The 22235-nt window shown below is 34.9% G+C and overlaps 1 protein-coding gene across 9 annotated transcripts in view; it reads right to left on the bottom strand.

Moving 5' to 3' along the window:
- Positions 1-1106: 1106 nt before the first annotated feature.
- GK (glycerol kinase) overlaps positions 1107-22235 on the bottom strand; it is a 69480-nt gene continuing 48351 nt past the window's right edge. For 4 of the 9 annotated variants that reach the window (XM_032476036.1, XM_032476038.1, XM_032476039.1 and 1 more), the window contains 8 exons: positions 13599-13677; positions 12723-12819; positions 11980-12064; positions 11327-11447; positions 11073-11216; positions 8290-8370; positions 5461-5547; positions 1107-3564 (listed from right to left, as the gene is read on the bottom strand). In XM_032476036.1, coding sequence (XP_032331927.1) covers positions 3554-3564; positions 5461-5547; positions 8290-8370; positions 11073-11216; positions 11327-11447; positions 11980-12064; positions 12723-12819; positions 13599-13677 — 705 coding nt within the window. In that variant the 3' untranslated portion in view covers positions 1107-3553. The remainder of the gene's footprint in view (positions 3565-5460; positions 5548-8289; positions 8371-11072; positions 11217-11326; positions 11448-11979; positions 12065-12722; positions 12820-13598; positions 13678-22235) is intronic. The other 5 variants (XM_032476040.1, XM_032476042.1, XM_032476043.1 and 2 more) reach the window with 3 other exon arrangements.

Below are 22235 nucleotides of genomic sequence, written 5' to 3'. Positions count from 1 at the left end.
TGTCTATGATATTTAGCACATTTTACACTTTATCATACGAACAGAACTAAGATATGTACCTATAAAGTACAGACAAAGTAGCAATCAGATGGGTTTTAAAAGTCACTCAGTTTTCCACTAATTATCTATTATGTAATCTTATGAATTGTTAGGTTACAAGAACAATGGATCAAGTAAATTTCATTATTTAAATATGATTAATTAAAACAAGCTATTATAAAGTTCTAGCTAAAAAATAAATTTTGGAACCCTTGTACACTGTTGGTGGGAATGTAAAATGGTGCAGCCATTATGGAAAACAATATGGAGTTTCCTTAAAAAATTAAAAATAGAACTACCCTATGATCCAGCAATCCCACTTCTTGGTATACATCCAGAAGAACTGAAATCAGGATCTTGAAGAGATATCTACATTTCCTTGCAGCATTATTCACAATAGCCAAGATGTGGGAAGAACTGAAATATCCATTGACAGATGAATGGATAAAGAGAATGTGGTACATACATACAATGGAATCTTATTCATCCTTAAAAAACCAGGAAACCCTACTATTTGGGACATCAATAGATCTGACAGACATTATGCTAAGTGAAATAAACCAGACACAGAAAGACAAATACGGCATGAACTTACCAAAAGACAAATACGGCGTGAACTTACCTTACGTGTGGAATCTAAAAAGTCAAATTCATAGCAACAGAAAGTAGATTGGTGGTTAGCAGGGTCTGGGGTGAAGGGGAAATGCAGAGTTGTTCAATGGCTATAAAATTACAGTTAAACAAGACAAATAAGTTCTAGAGATCTGCTATAGAACATAGTGCCTACAGTTAACAATACGGTACTGTGCACTTCAAATTTTGTTAAGACAGTATATGTCACATTAAGCAATCTTAACACATACACCCACAAAAAGCAACGAGACACAAGACTTCTGGAGGTGATGGATATTTTTATTACCTTGATTGTGGTGACAGGATAATGGGTATATGCATATGTTCCAACTGATCAAATTATATACATTAAATATGTGCAGTTTTCTGTACATCAATTACACTTCATTAAAGCTATAAAAATAGTAATTTTTGCACTTATTTACTATCAGGTAGACATTATGAGGTAAATACTGCTTACTCGACTGTCAATGCTGTTAGTTTCTATGCTATGACATCTTTTGTTTGGTGGTTCTTCCTAAATAGCCATCATTCTTCATTCTGACACGATACAAAACACTCATAAGCCAAAGAACTGAGCTTTAGGCATTTCAAAAGAAACACACTAAAAAATTCTAAGATATCATCGCAGAAGCAAGTATGCATTGCTTATGTTACTGATTACTTGGAGTACAAAAGATTGAGCTGTTGGGCTTTGAATTCTGAGAACAATGGCATATTTGACTCCAATGACTATCCCAGGTAGAAGGAAAGCAGAGTAGAACCAGTAGGTCAAGGTTGGCTATGACCGCAAGCCCCTATTGAAAATGGCTGCTGACCTTGCCAGGGTATTTTCTCGATGCTGAGATGGGACAGTGTCGTCTTTTCTAATTGAATGAGTAAGGTGCTCATCATTCCAGAAACTACTTCTTCCGGTGTTGGTTAATTCTTCAGAGTGTGCCTGATCAAGTGCTAACAGCTGAGTTTCATGCTTCCTGAAACATCTTTCTCAATTTAACTTTGATCTAAGTTCTAGTCTGTAAATGAGAAATGCAAGTAAGAATGAGGGCCAATTTATTTTAAGTAAATTTATCATTCAGTATCAATGCATACAATTTCAAACATTTATAAATATTGCAACTTATAGAAAGTTAACATAATCTTAAAATTATTTGAACAGTGATTTTCACAATTATTTACATTAACTCAACCTACCTTTGTAGAAACATAATTATGTTTAGAAGTATCCTTGCTACGAAGTAATAATTTCACAGTACTTTTCTATACTACTTATGTCACTGGAATGTATCAATAAAACCCAGCAGATTCAATAATTTAGAAACAGCATAATCAGAACTGCAAATGTAAGCTACCATAAACTCCAAATAAAACAAAAGCTTTTATATTAATATATAATATTTTCCCATTTCAGCACTGACTGAAGAATTAGGAGGCAGTGTTTTCTTATCTGTAGTAAACAGAAATTAATTTTCAGATATTTTTAAAATTGACATTAAGAAACTAGACCAGGTAAGTTTTTCTAACACATACTATTAAATTTTTTTAGAAATTCTTGGTTTCATGAGAAGCCATTTCTAACAGTAAAACACTTCTTCAGCTGTAATATGACAATAAGCAGAGATAATTCTGTCATCTCAAGTAGAAATTACGATTGCTTATCAGCAATTGATAGCATACTTGGATAAAAAGAGATTCTTGGCTTTTTTTTTCTACTGACATTTTTAACCTAATTTGACATCCCCTCAAAAGAACCCTATATATGTCTAAAACTATGGCAAAGGAAAATAACTTTATATGGACTAGTGCTTGTGTTTGAAAACAATATTCACTGTAGTATTAATCCACAGTCTTTTTAAAAATATAGTATATAAAAGTAAAGTCTAAGAAATTATAGTCACAATAAAGTACATTTTCTTTTATTGACATAGAACATATACTTGAATTTTAAATGTTGGCTCTTTAAGAAAAAGTTTCTCTTGGTAAATAATATGCATAACCATTGCCCAAAAATGTATACAGCTGTTTCCCCTGAAATATTTATACACATAGTGGTCCACTTAAGACCAGCTCCATTATAACCTACTGAATATAATGTGCTCTTAATTTATAAATGGGCTACCCGCAGTATATAAAATACATAGACATATACATTATACATGTAAAATAAAAAATATAAAAAGGAGAAATGGGAAAAAGAAAAGGAAAAAAGTGTCCTTCCCTATAAGATCCAGATTGTAATTCAGTGTAACCAGTGAGATCATGTAAAATGTAAGAATTTTCAGTTTTTGGCAAATACTTTTCAGAAAAATACCTCAGCTGTGAGAGTATTAAATTTCCACTTTAAGAATTTAGTAGAGGTATCCATTTAAATATTCACTGAATGATGTTGTGGGGGTCTCTCTCATAAATAGAAAAGAGGCCTTTGTGGGGGGGGGGTTGTTAAAAAGAAACAAACAAAAAGTCACTCATTTTTAGCTGGTTAGTAATAACCCCTTAATCAAGTGTGTGTAGTGCAGGTATCAAATCCTGGCCCATCAGAGTTTGAATATCTTTGAAAAAAGATTCCAATGGACAGGATCTTAATTGTTCCTAGATTTTAGAGGGAATGACGCAGGAAATGATGGCAAAGGAGGGGGTCAGCCCCAAAGGTGGCTGGTCCAATCTTTACTGATATTAAAAAACACACCAAATGTTTCTATAGCATTCTTTCTGCTGCATTTTCTTTATTTCAAGCCACAGATGTACTTGGAGGGTCATGCAGCAAGTGGCTTATAAATAAAATCAGAGTCTATGAATAGTGTCATCACATTAAGAGACAGAATCGCTGGATTCTCGTTAGGTAAAAGAGCTCGCATCTTTGGGATCCATGAGTTCGTATTATTTATGGCATACCTAAAACAGAGGACAAGAGTCATATATGTCAATAACAACATACATGCAATTCAGGCATTAAAGCAATGAAGACTATTCAGTTATTTACTGAGCTAGAGATTCCGTATGGTTCCTAAATATTGCTTCACAGTTAAAATGCAACAAATATTAACTGGGCCAATTCTAAAATTAGCAAATAAACACTACTGCTGTTTACCAAGGCAAGCCATACCCATTTTTCTCAAATCTCAGCATATGTTACCAAGAGAGAGCCTAAAGATGGTAACTATAACCATTTTGGAGGCCTAGGACTTTGGACACTTAAAGTATCCTTTAGCTTAGACCAGGACTTTTTGTTTTATAATGGTATCAAAGGGGAAACAGAAGGAAAAAAAAATCAGTGAAAACATTCAGCTGCAATGTTTTTTTCTTTCCTTTTCCACACCATCAGTATGCAGCCAAAAACTCAGGATAAAGAAAAAAAATAACAGAACTTTTCTGAAAACAGCATTTAAGTTTTAAAAAATAAAATTTAAATTACAGTTCTTCTAGGGAATATTTGGACTCTTCCACCAAACATTCCCAAGAAGCAGAAGGAAATTGGCATTAGCTAATTCTGTATATATTTATGTATACAGAAGAGCTTTGTAAGGTGTAAAGCACTAATACCAACATAAAGTGTGGTTATTATGAAAGCAGAAGATGTGAACAAATTTATCAAGAATATGAAGAATACAGGAAAAGGTAATCTAGTTTTAAATTCTCATGCAAGTAACCGAAATTGCATCATTAATTAAAAGATAATTTAATGTTCTGCTGATGTAAATAATTTTCATTTCATTTCTGTTGATGTTAAATAACTTTCATTCCATATTTATATATAGCACTTTGGTGATGGTGCTGCGTTGATTAATGCTTGTCAGATTTCTATAAAGAGATGTTCCCCCATCAATAAAAAATTTTACATTTTAAACCCAGGTCATCTTCTAATTTATTAAAAGATATAATTTAACTCTTTCCCTAATTAGGAAGATTTTTTAAACGTTTCACTTTCTTGGCAACATATGAAATACATGATTTCCATTTATGCTATTAATTTGAAGAAAAATTGAGCTATCATTAGATAATCTTTCAAAAATAATTATTGTATTTAAATTACTACAGTTTATGTAACATGTTTTATAACATACTGAGCAATTTTACTCTTATAAGAATATTCAGAAATCAATATTCAAAACTAGTAATTTTGAATTTCAATCCCAATTTATTTCAGCAATAATTAAAAAAAACTTCAGTTCACAAAATATATTCTTTTAACTAAGATAAAAGTGACTAAATTTTCCCCAGTTTTAGAGTTTTACAGAAACTCTGCTGACATACTCTGGCGAATTCAAATATTAAGATTTCTCTAGCAGATTTTCAAAAGTATGAAAAACAGCATATATACAGTTGTAAGCCAATTTAACTGATTTCAAATACTATATTTAAAAAAAAATTTTTAATGGCGGTACTGGCGATTAAACCCAGGACCTCGTGCATGCTAATCACGCTCTCTACCATTGAGCTATACCGTCCCCCCGTCAAATACTGTACTTTAAATTTCACCTCTCACTCTGAAAGTCCTTTCATTTAAGCATTAACAGAAATTCTTTCACTTTTGCTGACTGCTGCAGCTGACAGCCGAATGCAGTCCCTCAAAGAAATCATTATCTACTAAAAATAAAAGAGATTAAGCAGAGTCACAGTCCTTAATTGTGACTGCCCCAAAGAATAACTGGTCTAACTAATTAGATCTTTAATGGATTTTCCAGGTTCCAAGAACAGGAAGAAGGAAAAACACTGAAAACTTTCTGCTGAGTTATACACAAATACATTAATGCTAACTAATACAATTGTCTGATTTAAAGAGGAACTGACCTGAGAGGTACCTTGCTCCGATTAACATTACCATGCTACTCACTATAAAAAAGCCCAAGGGTAGACTACAGAAGATACTAGGGTCACCTGTGGTCATCCAAGTGGGAGGGAATTCCAGTCAAGCAAACCAAAAGAGAGACACATAATTACAATATTTGTGTTAAGAATCACATGATAGCAAAACAAAGTTATAAAAATAGTATATTCATAAAAGCTAGCAAAGAGTTATTACTTCAAATCAAAAACAATCAATATTGAAGGCTTATGACAATTAACAAACAATACAGATAGCATGCCACAAGTAGTCAAGAACATAATGCATATAGACCAACATAAGCCTTCCACTGGCAAAGCCAAAGAAAGCTGATGGAGAACTTTTTGGGAGGCTGTTGATTTTAGCTTTCTTGATTCTTCCCCAAAAGATATTACATGAGCAATCCAATTCCTCCAAATTCAAATGCAAATTAGAGATCCTTTGGCTATCAGAGAAGAGTTATATTAGTCTACTGAAAATTAATTTCAAACCCTATTAGTTTTATTTTCTTTTTAAAATGAACTTGGTGTATAAGGAAATACACTTGAATATTAGTATTACTATAATTTAAAAACTAATTGTATTAGTCTACATCTTAAGATATTGCCTGAGAACACGGCTGTTTCATTATTTTCTAACTTAAATTCTCTTGGAATCCCTTCCTTTGTACATATGTATTTTATATATGTATTTATATATTTATATATGTATTTATATATTTATTTATATATTATATATATACACACACACACACTTTTCTTAAATTTAAAATTATTTCTCTAGAATATTAAATACTCTGAAAAAATGTTTTGTTGGGTTTCATATAAAGCCAAGAAGCCATCATTTATGATTAGCTCTCTCCAAAAAATATCAACCCCCCAATCACCTCTACTATATTTTAAACACATTGAACATATTTTAAAAATTCTTTACAATACATTCAAATACAGTTACAAATAAGAAAATAAATATGACTGCTTCAAAATTGGCAAAGTGCTTTGGAAATTAAGCCAGCATTATATTCATCCTATAAATTAAAGCACTTTAAGGAGTGCTGTAGCAATTTGAATATCCATTCAAGATGATTAGAATAGGATTCTGTCTCTATTGCTATCATCATATAGTTTGTTGATACAGCATACAGTTATATCATATAGCTTATATTGCTTAAGGAATACAATTAGCATTTCACTAATTGAATATTATTATTCTGTGTACAGTTTAGAGACTCAAAATATACACTAGAGTGCTTTTCATAAATTTACTCAAAGCTTTTTTTTTTCAAATTTTGGTTTAAATCCATTGTTGTCTAATTGAAACAAAAACAAAGTCTGAAAAATCTAAAGCTCTCAAAAAAAAAATCAAATAATTTTATCATCAATGCTGATAGCAGAAACCAAAAGAAATCATGTAATTTTCTTCTAACAACTTCTTCTCTTAAAATTCACTGACAGTAAGGTAGGCAAAGAGAAAAGGATCAATTGGTTTTGTGGGAATTTTGCAATTAAAATTATATCCTCAATTGTTAGTAAGGAGAAGTGTGTGTGGCACTGAGGGTTGGGGCGGGGGTGGGAGGGGGACAACGACTCAGGGAGAATTGCACCATTTAAAAAGATCCAACTAGCCAAAGAATCACATAACTCAAATTTTCATTAGCCATTAATTAAGGGCAATCACAAAATAAATCAGAGTGCATGTTTGTTATATCTTGCATAGCAACAAGCACTGTGCTACAAAAATACCTACGACTGAGAAGTTAGACTATAAAGGGTCTCAAAATTGCACAGTCTTAGCAAGAAAGGCTTTGCCACCCTCTTAGAAAAGTGAGTCTCAGAACAAAACATTTAAAGAAAATGGATATTAAGCAAGTAGGAACATCTGAGACTGAAAATACAGATCACAGTGATCTGCGGTAATAGATGATCCCAGAAGCTTCTCCTAGAAGCCAGATAAACTAAAAGCGGTTCTATACTCACTTAGGGGTGGGAAGGCAGGTTATTTTTCATTTATAAGCTCTTCTCCATTAAAGTATATGCTTTAACATATTGGCCATTGTCCCACTCATTATGTTCCAAATCTTACATTTAGTAAAGAATTAAAATATTACATCAAACTAAAGGCATGTTTAAGCCGTTTAAATATCAAAGGCATATTAAAGACTGCTCAGGGCTGTTTACAACTAAATGGTTTTACTTAAGCCAAATACCTTCCCACCTAAGCAAATGAAAAATAGTCCTCTACTTTCTGCCAAGGGCATTTCCTAATTATGACATTTCTAATTTACTACATTTGGTACTTTTCTTCCTCTGATTCCAATGAATTCTCATAAAATACACTCATTAAGAAGTCAGAAATCAAACTAGGCAACAGTGAAATAGGATCTGACATGAATACAGCTTTCAGTTAGTTGAAGTCATGAAGACAGCCCCCCAAAAAGGCAAAGAAAGACACGAAGAGGGGGAAAAAAAGTGTAGTTGATTTTTTTTTCCATTAAGAAGAAACTAAAAATAAGTTTACTTTCAGAAAACTATGTTATCAATTGAAGTAGTAGGAGTAAACTAATAAGGAAAGATGGAGCAGGATACAGAATAAAGTATATATATCAACGTGATAATTTATATTTTATGTTTAGAACTTTTCAAAATGTTTTCAAAGCGTTTTCAAAATGTTAGAAACTATGAGCCTATGATAATGCTTGTCTTCAAAGCAGCCTTGCTAGTATAAATGGTCAGATACTTAAATAAGCTATTTAACATACTAAGACAAAGTGGAAATAATAATAAAAACATTTTTACCACTTTCCGAAGACTGAGTTGTAACCCAACCCATTGACTTCATCACAGCTTTCTTCCACGTAGAATAACGAATTTCACTTTCTAGAAAGAGGAGGTTAAAAAAACACACACAAGAAAGGTACTTTAGTGAGATGTACCACACTTAATGTTCACTCAGCATCCTTGACAAATAGTTATACGTATTAAGCTGACATTGAGCTTTATCAGGACTCAGATTTGGGAGAGTTCATTCGCTAGTGAGTGCCAGTGAGTGGGAGAGACGCTTGCTTGGAAGTTGGAGGCAAGTTCAGCACAGTCAGCAGAGTGAAGGGAGATTGTGAGACAGGCTGCCTGCCAAGACCAGGCCACAAGCAAGTGGTCATGAAGTAGAAAGGGGAATCCTACTGGATCTGTTGTCTTTTTTTGGAGGTGGAGGAGCTTAGATATGGCGAGACGTATACTATAATGTAGAAAGACTAGAAGGAGAATTATTGTGGGTCCAGCCACAGGATTGAACAAATATTGATTTTTAACATGATTCAAATTGCATTCCTGTCAGATGGGATGTCTTTAAAGGTGGAAATCCACAACAAGAGGACTAAACAAGAATGGGCCCTGGTGTGTCCATGCACACTGTACTCCTCCTAATGACAGGGAGGAAACATGCATGAAGCTGCCCTTCTCTCAGGCCTCCCGGCCTTCCACAGCACCCGAAGCCTGCAACACCCATTAGATATCAGTTGCAGCAGGAAGCTTTCCCGTGCCCTACACTTCTGGCCCCTCCTCCATCTTCCCAAAGCACCTAACACAGACCTCAGGATAGCAGCTACCACGGGGAATTTTCTTGGTTGTGTCTACCTGTCTCAATATACATGAGTCTCCCAAGGAGCAAGGACTTCAGTTCATTCATCTCTACATCCCCAAGTCCGGACAGTTTTTGGCCTTTACTTGGGTCTAAACAAACATGCACTGGAAGAATGAACTATCTACATCAGGGTGCCCAATCGCCCATGCGCGTGTGTGTGTGTGTTGTGGGGAGCGCGAAGGGCTCCTGAAAGGAAGGACAACAGATGTAAATGATCAATTCTGAGATAGGCCTTAAAAAATGGCAAAGATAGCTCTCCTTACACAACAGTAGTCCTTAACTCTGCACAAAAATTCCCTGCTTTAACAGTGGGATTGGGGGAAGGGTATAGCTCAGTGGGAGGGCACATGCTTAGCATGCACGAGGTACTGGGTTCAATCCCCAGTACCTCCATTAAATAAACCTAATTACCTCTCCTCCTCAAAAATAAAAAAAATTTTTTTTAATTTAAAAGAAGAGTCGACTAGTATCTGATGGCCAAATACTTGCTCTGAATATTATTTGCTTGTTAAGGAGTTGGTTTTCTTCAGAATTTTCATATTTTTTTATTTCAGAAAAATCAAAACTTGATTTTTTTGAACTTCATGTTATCCAATATGGCAAATTTAAGAATGAATTACAGATAGAATATCAGATTTTGAAATATATTTCTACATCAAGGTACATGGTACACTGACTATAAAATTACTGATACTATAATTCATTTTCTTGTATTTAGAAAAGAATGAATAAAATTCAGAAGCACTGGCATAGTGCTCCAGAAAATTAAACAAAAATGCATTTGAAAGCTTATTTGCCAATAGCTCAAAATCCACTTTGACACTATTTTATACATAGGTTTTTAAAAAGTTTAAAAACCAAGTTCAATACATAAAACCTTACTTTTGTACTCACATTGAATTCAATTTCAGAGACGCACCACAATATTTCAATAAAGGTAGCAGTAGGAGCTTGCGGCTTAACTTAGTTTGTTAGGACAGTGAACCAGATATTTAATGCTCATTTATTTAAATTGCTGCTGCATTTGTTGGGCTAGCCCTGCTGTGCTTAAAAGTTATCAGAATGTCTCTTAGCCCAGCTGATCATATGCTAAAACTGGCCACTGGCACCAAATATGATCCAGTGTAGACATGAGGGGTTGGTGGCCAATACATCTCCCTTCTCATTTTCAAAAAGGGCTACACTATCAACTCCCAATAGACCTGGAGGCCCCAAATGGCAGGAGATTCCACCTCCAGTGGACCTGGATCTTTATTATACATATTGCAATGTACTAGCCTGGTGAATGGCACACCCACAAGTGCCATGACAGTTCTGAAGCTAACCATGGAAGGTCAAGAGAGAGGGTGGTGGCCCAATTCCTGGGAATCCATCCTCTTTCTCGCTCTCTCTCCTTCTGTGAGGTCTGCATTCTACCTATGAAGTGTCTATCTCCCTTTACTTCTTTAGTTAACTACCCTCCGCAGTGTATATCTCTCTAAATAAATCTCTTACTAGGAAAAAAAAAAGAAAAACAAAAGCCTATGCTAACAAACTAGAACTGATAGTGAGGCAGTGTTGCCCTCCTACATGAAAGGCCTGTAAACAGTAGAAGTAAATGTTAAAAAAAGAAAAAAGTGATTTTAGAAGTTTTTTCTTAAAATAAGGAACTACTTCTCTCATTCACACTCATTCAGTGTAGCTCAATAAGTTTAGTAGCCAAATCTCAAACAGCAGCATTTGCTATTTTATTTAGTTTCTTAATTTATGGATAAACAGAAAGGCAAACTCACTTTTCACCGTGTACCATTCTTTAAACATCTCATTTTTATCTTTCTCCTTCCTCTTCCTTTATTCTGCCATCCTCCACCACTACCTCCCCATCCTCCTCCATTCCCTCACTGTCACCCTCCCTTCCTCATCCTCCTTCCCTCCTAAGTGTTTCATTCTTAAAATGTACCCTCAGCGTTGATCTGAGGTTCAAACCGCTCCATCGTGACAGCTGACAAATCCTCAGGTTCAAGACTCCAAACGCCAACTCCTTCTGCAGCCCCTGCTGCCATGGCAGCTCCCAGGGCAGTTGTTTCTGGCATTGAGGGTTTCACTGAAGGGAGAGAGCTACATCAGTATCTCTGAACTCACATATGCCTAAAAAAACAATTCTTCAGAAGGAAACATTACTCTTGGAATTTAAAGGCATGAAGGCTTACTGACCTACTGGGATATATAGAATGTCTGCTTGGAGCTGCATAAGAATTTTGTTGTTCGTCATTCCTCCGTCTACCTGCAAATGGCTGAGTGGAATTCCACAGTCGCGGTTCATGGCGTCCAAAATCTGAAATTAACCAATGCAATGAACAGAATTAAAGTACTTCATAGTAACATCTCTGAAAACAGCAATCTTCTTTCAAAAATGCTCAAGAGCACCCCAAAGCCTACAGAATAAAAATTTGGATTTCTTATGCTGATCTTCCAAGTCCTCCTTGATCTGGTTACAACCAACGTTTTCTCTCACCACACCTCTCCACTCAGCCCTACATCCAGCCAAGCCAAACAACTCTATTTTGCACCCTGATTTTCTGCCATGATGCCTTTGTTTGCGCTATTATTCCCTTTGGTTAATCTACCATTCAGCATACCCCTAAATGTAAAATGCTTGGTACTTGGCAGCTAACAGGAACTCAGAAGGTAATAACAGCTGGAAAAAGAACAAAAACTTACATTTATTAGATTAATGTTTAGACAGGCTTAATTTTGATTAATTATTACATTTATTGTGCTTTAAATAAATTTCTGGCTTTAATATACAATTTGTTTAAGAGCAATAAAAGTGGATTAAGTACAAGAAAAAGGCCCATATTTATTACCTCTCGGGTCTGGAAACAAACAGCTTCTAACGCAGCAAAAGCAATATGGCATTTATTGGTGAACTGAGTGAGCCCACAGATAATCCTAAAAATACACACAAAGATTCTTAAGATCAGAGTGGAATAAACAAGTCAATTGAAGATGTCCTGAATATGGAAAGGTTGATTTTGGTAGAAAGAAATGTGCAGGGGAAAAAATGGACATTAAATAAACCAAAACTGGACATAAACATTAAATAGCTTGAAAAGTCCTTATAGTCTACAATCCTGCATCCACATATGAAAAAGTTCATGATCCAGCTGCATAGATGATATGTATAGTAATATTTTATTTTATATTGGTATTTTTATAGTATTCATCAGTATTCATCTACACTATGTCCTCTTGATATATAACTTGCTGGTATCTTGAAGGTAAAAGATATTAACACTAACATGAATGTGGATATGGTGGGGGCTTGTTGTCAGATGATTTATAACTTCTTGGAGTGTAAAGGCTCTGAAATTACACTCTCCAAGTAGAAAAGATATCTTCAACACTTAAAAATCATTTGAGGGGGGAGGGTATAGCTCAAGTGGTAGAGCGCATGCTTAGCATGCATGAGGTCCTGGGTTCGATCCCCAGGACCTCCATTAAAAAAAATCATTTGAAAATAGATAGGAAACTGTTACCCAGTAAGTTATTAGCCAATGCTGTAAATAAATCAAGACCAACAAAAGCATACCTTACTTTCAATTCTTACCCTCTGGCACTGGGCTCCCAATAAGGTGCATATAGGCCTGAAAACGCTGGGACGAAATAGCAGCCATAAGAAGTACCTACTTCTTTAGCAAGTTTTTCTAACAAAAACAAACAAACAAAAAAACCCAAGAATCACTCCAATATCTACTTACTTCAGTCAATAAACACACGTGTTTAAAAAATGAGGACAGAGCTTTGGGTTTTCTATTCATTAGTAAAGCAAAATGTTCCTAATTATGACAGGATGCGAGGGGCAACAGAACCAAATTTCCCACATTGAATATCCTCCAGTAAAAATGTACCCCAGTCCCAGAAATAACAAACTGGATTAGTTTTGTTAAGGTATTTTAGCTCCTCTCCACTATTTTGAAGGTTGCTGATTAGTAGATAAAGTAGCCTCCAGTGTGTCCCTAATCAGAAATGTGTTTCTGATTGTCTCACCTTCAGGCAAAATTAAAGACGTAGATGAATGAGCGGGAAGGGGAGTTCAAAATAATTATCCATTGACTGAAAATAGCCATATTAATGCTTAAATTATACATACTGGAGTTTTAATGCTCACTCTAAGAGTTAAAACATTTTCTCATCAGATAAATTTAACTGCAGAGTCTGGCAATCTTTTGTGTTCAGTTTTATACTTGGGTAATTTTTATGCCTTACCTAGCCAGTTTATTAGTAACCACCACTAATTATGTCAGTCCGTTGCTTTATAAATCCTCACAAAACAGTCTTTCATGTATAATTCAAACTCATAATAGGGATCCAAGTAGTTTAATGTCACATATGGGGCAAAGCACAAGTACTAAAAGATTACAAAGGTAAAAATGTTAAAATTTTTCATTATTTAGATTCTAACCCTTTGTTAGAACATACTCACCAATTTCCTCTGAGGTCTTTATAATTCCAAGATTGTCTCTTAGCCAGCGAATAACAGCACCAGCTATAGCTACAGAACCCTACGGAAAAAAGGAATCCGAGAGAGAATATATGTTATCACTATAAAAAGTTTTTATTGATCATATTCTCTGTGTATGACACTACCAGATGGATAAAATTTTAAAATTTGTCAAAAAAAACCCTTCAACTTGGGGACTTCTACAAATATCATAAATTAGGCCTCCTAACAAATAGTTTTATCTAGGTCATTATAGAAACTTGTCATGAGACAGAGAAGCGAGCCCTCAAGCATAACATACCCTTGGACCTGTCCCTGTTGGTGTTCAGCAGTTTGCCTCTTGAACAATTGTTCTATCTGTTAATAAACTACTGAGGTATATTATTACCCAGAATACATTCCCGTCTTATCCACAAAGTTATTGGGAGAAGTCACATTAAGTTTTTTTCAAGCCCATTTCCCATATCCAACAGTATATGAAATCAAGCAACAGCAACAAAATCTTAGCAGAAAAGCTAACTACAAAGTAATTATTCTTAACAACAAGATCACCATGGGATGTGGGGGAGGGGTTGTATGGCTACAGTAATACGGAATAAAACATACAATTTGGAGTCAGATGAACCAGACTTGAGTCTGAGTTCTAGTTTCTAATTGCTATGTGACCTTAGGCAAATTGGTTAGGCTTTCTGAGCCTCCATTTATTCACCTATATCACAGTAGTGACTGTAACAAAGCTTACCTAAACAAACTACCATGAGGCTCAATATGAGTATCTGGGAGGTTCTTATTGAATGTAAATATCAGCATCATCAATTCTTTAAACGTTAAAAAAAAGTATCAGCCAATTCCATTGACTGATGTATGATTAAAAAAATGTAGTATAGCCACACAATGGAAAATTACTTGGCCATGAAAAGGAATGAAATTTTGTTGCAACACAGATGAACTTTGAAAACATTATACTAAGTGAAAGAAGCCAGTCACAAAAGACTATAGATTGTATGACTCCATTTATACCAAATGTCCAGAATAAGCAAATCCATACAGACAAAGAGTAGATCAGTGGTTGCCTAGGGGTGGGATGATGGGATTATTCTTTGGGGTGATAAGAATGTTGTAAAGTTAGATTGTGGTGATAGCTGTACAACTCTGTGAATATACTAAAAAAAAAAACATTGAATTATACACTTTAAATGGGCAAATCAATCACGTGACATGAGAATTACATCTTAATAAAGCTGTTTATAAAAAGATCTTGAGGGCAAAGAGTATCAGCACAAACTATTAGGAATTCCAAAAAAAGGTTTTTGGTTCTGATGTTTCTTTCATAGAGATTATTAATGTAAATTACTTCCACAAAGTCACCCCAAACCCAAACCTCAGGTGGTATTAAGTGTAGGAAGCAGAATGCTTCTTATATGTTGCCTGCCTCTCTGTCCCCAATTCCATTCATTGAATTACAAATGGGTGCTACTTCCTGCTGTCAGTTTTCATGACGTAAACAAACTAGATGCTGAGTATGTTGATACTGTCTACCATTCACAGCTGCTCTGAAAATAAGTCAATATATGCTACTGCAAAGCTGGCAGAACAATACAGTTGTTCTTTTTATACAGTGGCTTTTCAGCTATAAAAAGTTATTTGAGGAACAGATTTGACATTGCTGTGTGAATATAACCAGGCTTTAAAAATGGGACAAAGATAATTCAGCAAATTCCTGACAAGGAATTCCAACCCAATGCTTCCTCCCAAAAAGGAAGTTCTTAATACACTTCCTAACTTCGATATATTAAATATTTACGTACATAATGGGATCATGAGGGAGAACTAAGTAAACTTTTTGCCTACGGAGATAACAATTCAACTCTTAAACATTATTTGGAAGCAAAAAATTCAGAGACAGTAGTTGCCAAAGATTGCTAAATATGTAAGATATTCTAGACCCAGTGGTGTTTAACAGAAATATGTGAGCCACATATGTAATTTAAATTTTCTAGTTACCATATTAAAAAAAGGTTAGATTAATTGTAATATATTTTGCTTAACCCAATATATTGAAAATATTATGACTGCAATGTGATCAATATAAAAATGAAGATTATATATATAATAATAGAGAGTATATGTGTATATATACATATATTCTACTAGGTCTTTGAAATTGGGTATATATTTTACACTTACAGCACATCTCAATCCAGCCTAGCCATATTTCAAGTGCTCAACAGTCACATTTGGCTAGTGGCTACCATATTATTTTGGATAACACAGTTCTAGATATAACTGGAAAAACAGATATCCTTTATTCTTATACTCTCAAAAAGACACTGGTCCTACACGGCATCTAACCAGGAATGTGTATATGTTCAATAGTTTTAGGTGAGTAAATTGTGAATTTTAAAAAGCCATTGGAAAAAAAAGCCACTGAGCTAGAAGTCCAGTAGAGCGGTCCTGTGGCTATCAGCTAGAAAAACTTTATATTTAGGGGAACAAAATGCTGGTGTACGTCATTTCCACTGAAAAGGCCAGGATGTTACATGCTTAAACTTTTTTTTGAGCGGAAGCAATTTGATTTCAGAAAAAGGAAAATCAGGGTTTTCATTAAAAGTAACTGGCTGAGAACCAAAAGGCATTATTTAGATTAAAACAAAAGGGGAAAAACACAAAGCCACTGTCAAGGTTCCAGAAGAAACTTATATTTAAGTTTGGCCATCAGGAGTATACAGGAGTGTTTTGTTGTTGAATGAATAGATTCAACATTAAAAAATTAAGGGTAATTAAAAACACTCATCTGAAAGAAGTATATAATTTTGGCATCAGGATATAATACTTGGTATAGCCTTTAAAAAATTAATAAAAATAAGAGAAACCTCCAAATTCACAAAAGATGTAGTCTTCTGAATCCAGAGGCAGGACATAAAGTGGAAGATGATACAATGCTTTGAAGATGGGCAGGAAAAAGAGTACAGGAATGGAAACCTAAAATGATAGATAGAAGATGACTGTCTACTTGCTATCAAATAAGCTGCTGTCATTTATATCCTAAAAAGAAAGATTCAGTACTTTAGCTCATCATCTACAAATATGAATCAACCCTTATTCAAAGTCACGATCTTCTGGGAAAGTTACACAGAAGCCTCGTAGTTGTTCTCTAACAAAGACATAATAGAAATGAGAGGGTAAAAAGAAGTAAGTTCAGTGATAACAGGACAAGAGAAATAAATTATTCAAAACTTGGACAGATAGCCTGGAGAGTGAAAGGCTAAGAAACAGGCTAAGAAACAGGCTATGCAAAGATTAGATTAAAAAATAATCAAGTAGATCGGATGTGATGTCATAGCTGGCAAACATACTTTTCCCAAAAAGCTCCTTGACATGAATGCCACTACCATGCACAGTATCAGGATGTAAGCAGATATTTCAGGATGCAGGGGAATCATATCTTACAAGGCTGTTATGGTTAAAATCAGTAATTGTCGAGAAAAATTACATAAAATTAATGTTATCCTTCAACTGCTTAAAATCAAACATTAGGCACAGTAAACATAGTTTTGTGTATGTTAAAGCAGTATCACTACATATATAATTTATACTGTACTTAATTTGTATAAGATTACAAATGCAAAATCTAACTCTATAGCATTTTTAATTGCATAGAATGAGAACAGGAGCATAGTGCTGAACTGGGGAAGCATTATTTTTGAAATGTAATCTGTATCATTAATACTTCAGTAACAAGTTAGGGAATTAAAATTAAAAGCACTTATTGCTCAGAAAGTATACTTTCCAAGAAAGTACATTACAAAAGTCCATAAATATATATACTGCGGCAGACAGATCCTTAATTAAGGTGGCCTCCATGATCCTTGCCTCCTGCTGTGCATCCTCTTCTGAGATCCCTTCTCCATGAGCGACATGAGATCTCTGACTTGCTTCTAACCAGTAGGTCATGTCAAAGGACAAGATGTATGTGATGATGTATATATGATTACATTGCATAAGATTATTGCACCTGTTTCCTGGACTCTCTCCCTCCCTTGCTGGCTTTAAAGAAACAAAGGGCCATGTTAGCAGTCATCACATGGGAAGGAACTGCAGGTGGCCTCTAGGAACTGAGGGCAGCCTCTGGCTGACTGGTGGCAAGAAACTGAAACCCTCAGTCCTACAACCACAAGGAACTAAATTTGGTCAATAATCTAAATGAGCCTAGAAGCAGATGGAGCCTCAGAGGAGACTGCAGCCTTGTGAGACCATGAGGACAGGAATCAGCTAAGCTTTGTCTGGACTCCTGATCCATGGAAACAGTGAGATAGTAAATGGGTGTGGTTTTAATCTGCTTACATTTGTGGTAATATTGTTATGCAAAAACAATTAATTAATAAATCAGGCTTATACCTCAAATGGAATATCTGCCTCAAAAGGAATGAAAAACTCAAAAAAGAAAATATTAACACTATAATCATAAATCATACCAAGTAAGAGATGGAATAAAGAACATTTAAAGATACAAGGAACCATGTGACAATGAATATATATATGTTCATGTATAACTGAAAAATTGTGCTCTACACTGGAATTTGACACAACATTGTAAAATGACTATAACTCAATAAAAATAGGTTAAAAAAAAGATACAAGGAACCTTCTTTGAAGTGCATATTTAAATAGACAAAAATGGCATCACATAGTATTTGGTATGTAAACAATATTCATTATTGAGTGTCTACTGCATGTCAGCCTCTGGGATGGAGTGGTGAACAAGACAGACAAGTACCCTGGCTTAGGGTACTTCATCCTAGTGAGAGAATACAGAACATGGAATTCTCAAATCCAGAGTAAGCTCAAGTTCATAATCATATTAAAGGCCCCCAAGAGAGTTTTGTTTTGTGAAATAATATTTAGAAAAAGAAGATGACCAAGGAAACGGAGAAGCACAGCTTGGTGAAGATAGTACACAGATATCAGAGCGAAGGCAGAAGTACTCAACCACTATTTTGTTTCAGCATCTTCCACTCCTAAGAAACATTTTCCAACTAGAAAGAGTGGGACAAATTTAAGCAGTTTAATATGAGTTTAAAGTTTCAAAACAATGGAAGGATCATGTGTCCCAGTTCCTTTTCACTGATAATGAAAACAGGGACCTAGAGTTGTTTAAATGTCAGGTATAGATGAATCACATGCTGGAGGAAGGGAGAGGAAAAAAGAATTTTCTTGGTGATGAAAAAGAGGTAAATATCGTATCAGCAGAGGTGGTGAGTCTGCATTTTAAAAATCATCTGTGTTCCTAAGAGAGGGTAACAGGCAAAAGGTAAAAAGAGAAAACCAAAACAACACAGGCTAACTCAAACAGAGGATAGTGTCGATGTGGACAGAAACAGAAATGCATGACCGAGCAGGATTTGAGGCCACAAGCAGGATGGGTTCTGGTTCACTTTTCTGTATGTGTCAGGGAGCAGGAGTGGTGGCTACGAGCTGACTCCTGCAGAGGAAAAGGGATCCAAAATGTTTTGTGTAGGACAAGGAATAGCATTGGTGCTTGGAGCCAGGGCCAGGGGCTGCTCTCCCGCTCGTGCAGGGGTGCTGGGAAACAAGCGACTGTCCACCTGCTGACTAAGGCTAATGGCTTAGTGGAAGATGACACTGGAAGGGAAAATTTCAAAATGTACGAGGAAATTCATTATTAAGACATCAGGCATGGTGTTGGAAAAATTGGAGAGGTACATGCAAAAGAATCAAACTGGGCTACTTTCTCACACCATATAGAAAAGTAAACTCCAAAATAGATTAAAGACTTAAATGCAAGGCTTGAAATCATCAAACTCCTAGAAGAAAACATAGGCAGTGTGCTCTTTGATACCGGGTCTTAGCAATTTTGGAGATCTGCCCCCTCAGGCAAGAGTAATAAAAGCAAAAATAAACTAAAAAGTGTTTGCACAGTGAAGGAAATTCTCAACAAAAAAGGCAGCCTACTTAATAGGAGAAGATATTTGCAAATGATATATCTGATAAGGGGTTAATATCCAAAATATACAAAGACCTCATATAACTCAACATCAAAACAAACAGCCCAATTAAAATAATGAGCAGAGGACCTAAATAGACATTTTTCCAAAAAAGACATAGACATGGCCAAGAGACATATGAAAATAAGTTCAGCATCGCTAATCATCAGGGAAACGCAAATCAAAACCACAATGAGATACCACCTCACACTTGTCAGAATGGCTATTATCAAAAATACAACAAATAACAAGTGTTGGCAAGGATGTGGAGAAAAGGGAACTTGTGTATGCTGTTGGCAGGAGCATAAATTTGTGCAGCCACTATGGAAAATGGAGGTTCCTAGAAAAATGAAAAATAAATCTACCTACCATACAATCTAGCAAGTCTACTTATGGGTATTTTTTCAAAGAAAACAAAAACACTAATTCAAAAAGATACATGTACTCTTATGTTCATTGCACCACTGTTTATAATAGCCAAGATATGAAAGTAACCTAAGTACCCAATGACAGATGAATGGATAAAATGGATAATTTCAAAATATATAAAATGGAATATTACACAGCCATTAGAATGACATCTTGCTATTTGTGAATACATGGATGGACCTAGAGGGTGTTATGCTAAATGAAATAAGTAAGACAGATAAAGAAAACACAGTATGATTTCACTTATATGTGGAATCTAAAGAAATAAAACAAATGAACAAATACAATAAAAAAGGAAATAGACTCAGAAAAGGAAAACAAATTGGTGGTTGCCAGAAGGGAAAGGGGTAGGGAAATGAGTGAAATAGATGAGGGAGATTAAAAGGTACAAACTTCCAGTTACAAAATAAGTCACAGGGTTGTAATGTACAGCACTAGGAATATAGTCAATATTTTGTAATAATTTTGTATAGTGAACGATACTAACTAGACTTACTGTGGTGATCATTTTCTAATGTATAAAAATATTAAGTCACTATGTTGCATATCTAAAATTAATATAATATTGTAAGTCAATTATACTTCAATTAAAAATTGGTAAAATTAAAAAATACATATATATACTTTTCGGTAAATTAGATATTATTGCAATCGTGCTAGCTTGCAAGCACCATTTTGAATAAAAATGTATGGAAGGGAAAAAATGACGTAAGTCAACAAAATAGCTGGAATAGAATTCATTCCAGTCTGAAAAGTAAGTATTTAAAATATGTATGTGCTAAAAGTATTCAAAGAGATAAATTAAGGTATGATTTCCATGAAAAAAATCACGAATTACAAATCAAAAGAAAAGATGAATAAAACAAAATCAGGTAGATATGAAAAATAATGAATTGCAAATCCTAGAAATGAAATTACTGAGTGAAATTTAAAAATGTAATAGATGGGATAAACTTTAGAATAGACGGAGGAGGGTATAGCTCAAGTGGCAGAGCTCATGCTTAGTGTGCGTGAGGTTCTGGGTTCAATCTCCAGTACCTCCTCTTAAAACAAGTAAGTAAATAAACATAATTACCCACCCCCTCCCCAAAACAAAAACAAAAACAAAACAAAACAAAAAGGATGGACAGCCATGTTAGGTAAATAAGTGTTCCCATACACTGCTGGTGGCATTAACATATGGTAATGAAAAAGAATGAAATAACAGCTATATCTAACAACAGGGATGAATCTCACAAATATAATGTTGAGTGAAAAAGGCCAGATCAAAGATTGCATACTGTATTACTTAGTCTCTCTCTTTTGTATTTTTAATATGTAAAGTATTAAAAACATGCAAAGCTAAACTCTGGTGTTTAGGATTGCACATTAAAGTGTTAAAACTATACAGAAAGTAAGAGCAGGATTATAATAAAGGTCAGGACAGCCATCACCTTAGGCAAAAGGGAGGAGGTTGTGATTGGGAGGGGCACACAGGGCGGGGGGGGGGGGGGGGTTCCTGGTAGGTTCTGTTAACTGATCTGAGTGAGGTTACATGGGTCTTCCCTTTATAATAATTTATTAAGCTGTACACTGATATTTTATGCATTCTTCTTTATATGCCTTCCATTTCACAATTAAAAAGTTTTCGTTTTAAAGAGAGAATTTGAAAATGTAAGGTAGATACTGAGAACTCACCAGGGATGCAGCACAGAGAAACAAAGAGATTAAAAAATACAAAAGGGCAGTTAAGAGACACGGAGGGTGGGTTGAAAGGTTTCAATACCCATACAATAGCAATTCCAGGAGAGGATGGAGGTAATGGTAGAGAAGCAGTATTTGAAGAGATAATTGTTGAGAATTCTCCAGAACTGAAGACAGACTTGTATCCAAGGACCTAACAGAATAAGTAAAAATAAATCCAAACTCAGGGACTATCACAGTAAAACTATGGAACAGTCAAAGATAAAGATAAGGAGATAATGTTAAAAACTTCCATACAATAAACCTGATTATCTACAAAGGAACCACATTTAGAACAGAGCAACAAAGGTCTCACTAGTATCAAAAAATGGCCACGAGGGATGTAGAAAAAACAACTGAGATTTTATATCCACCCCAGAGAGAGGGCAAAATAAGGACAAACCTATAAAGAATAGGCTTACTATGCCAGACTATAAACTATAAAACACTATCCCTCAGCAAG

The sequence above is a fragment of the Camelus ferus genome, chromosome X (assembly GCF_009834535.1).
Source record: "Camelus ferus isolate YT-003-E chromosome X, BCGSAC_Cfer_1.0, whole genome shotgun sequence".
NCBI lineage: Eukaryota > Metazoa > Chordata > Mammalia > Artiodactyla > Camelidae > Camelus > Camelus ferus.
Note: the sequence above shows the minus strand (reverse complement) of the source record. Positions and strands in the feature narration are given on the sequence as shown.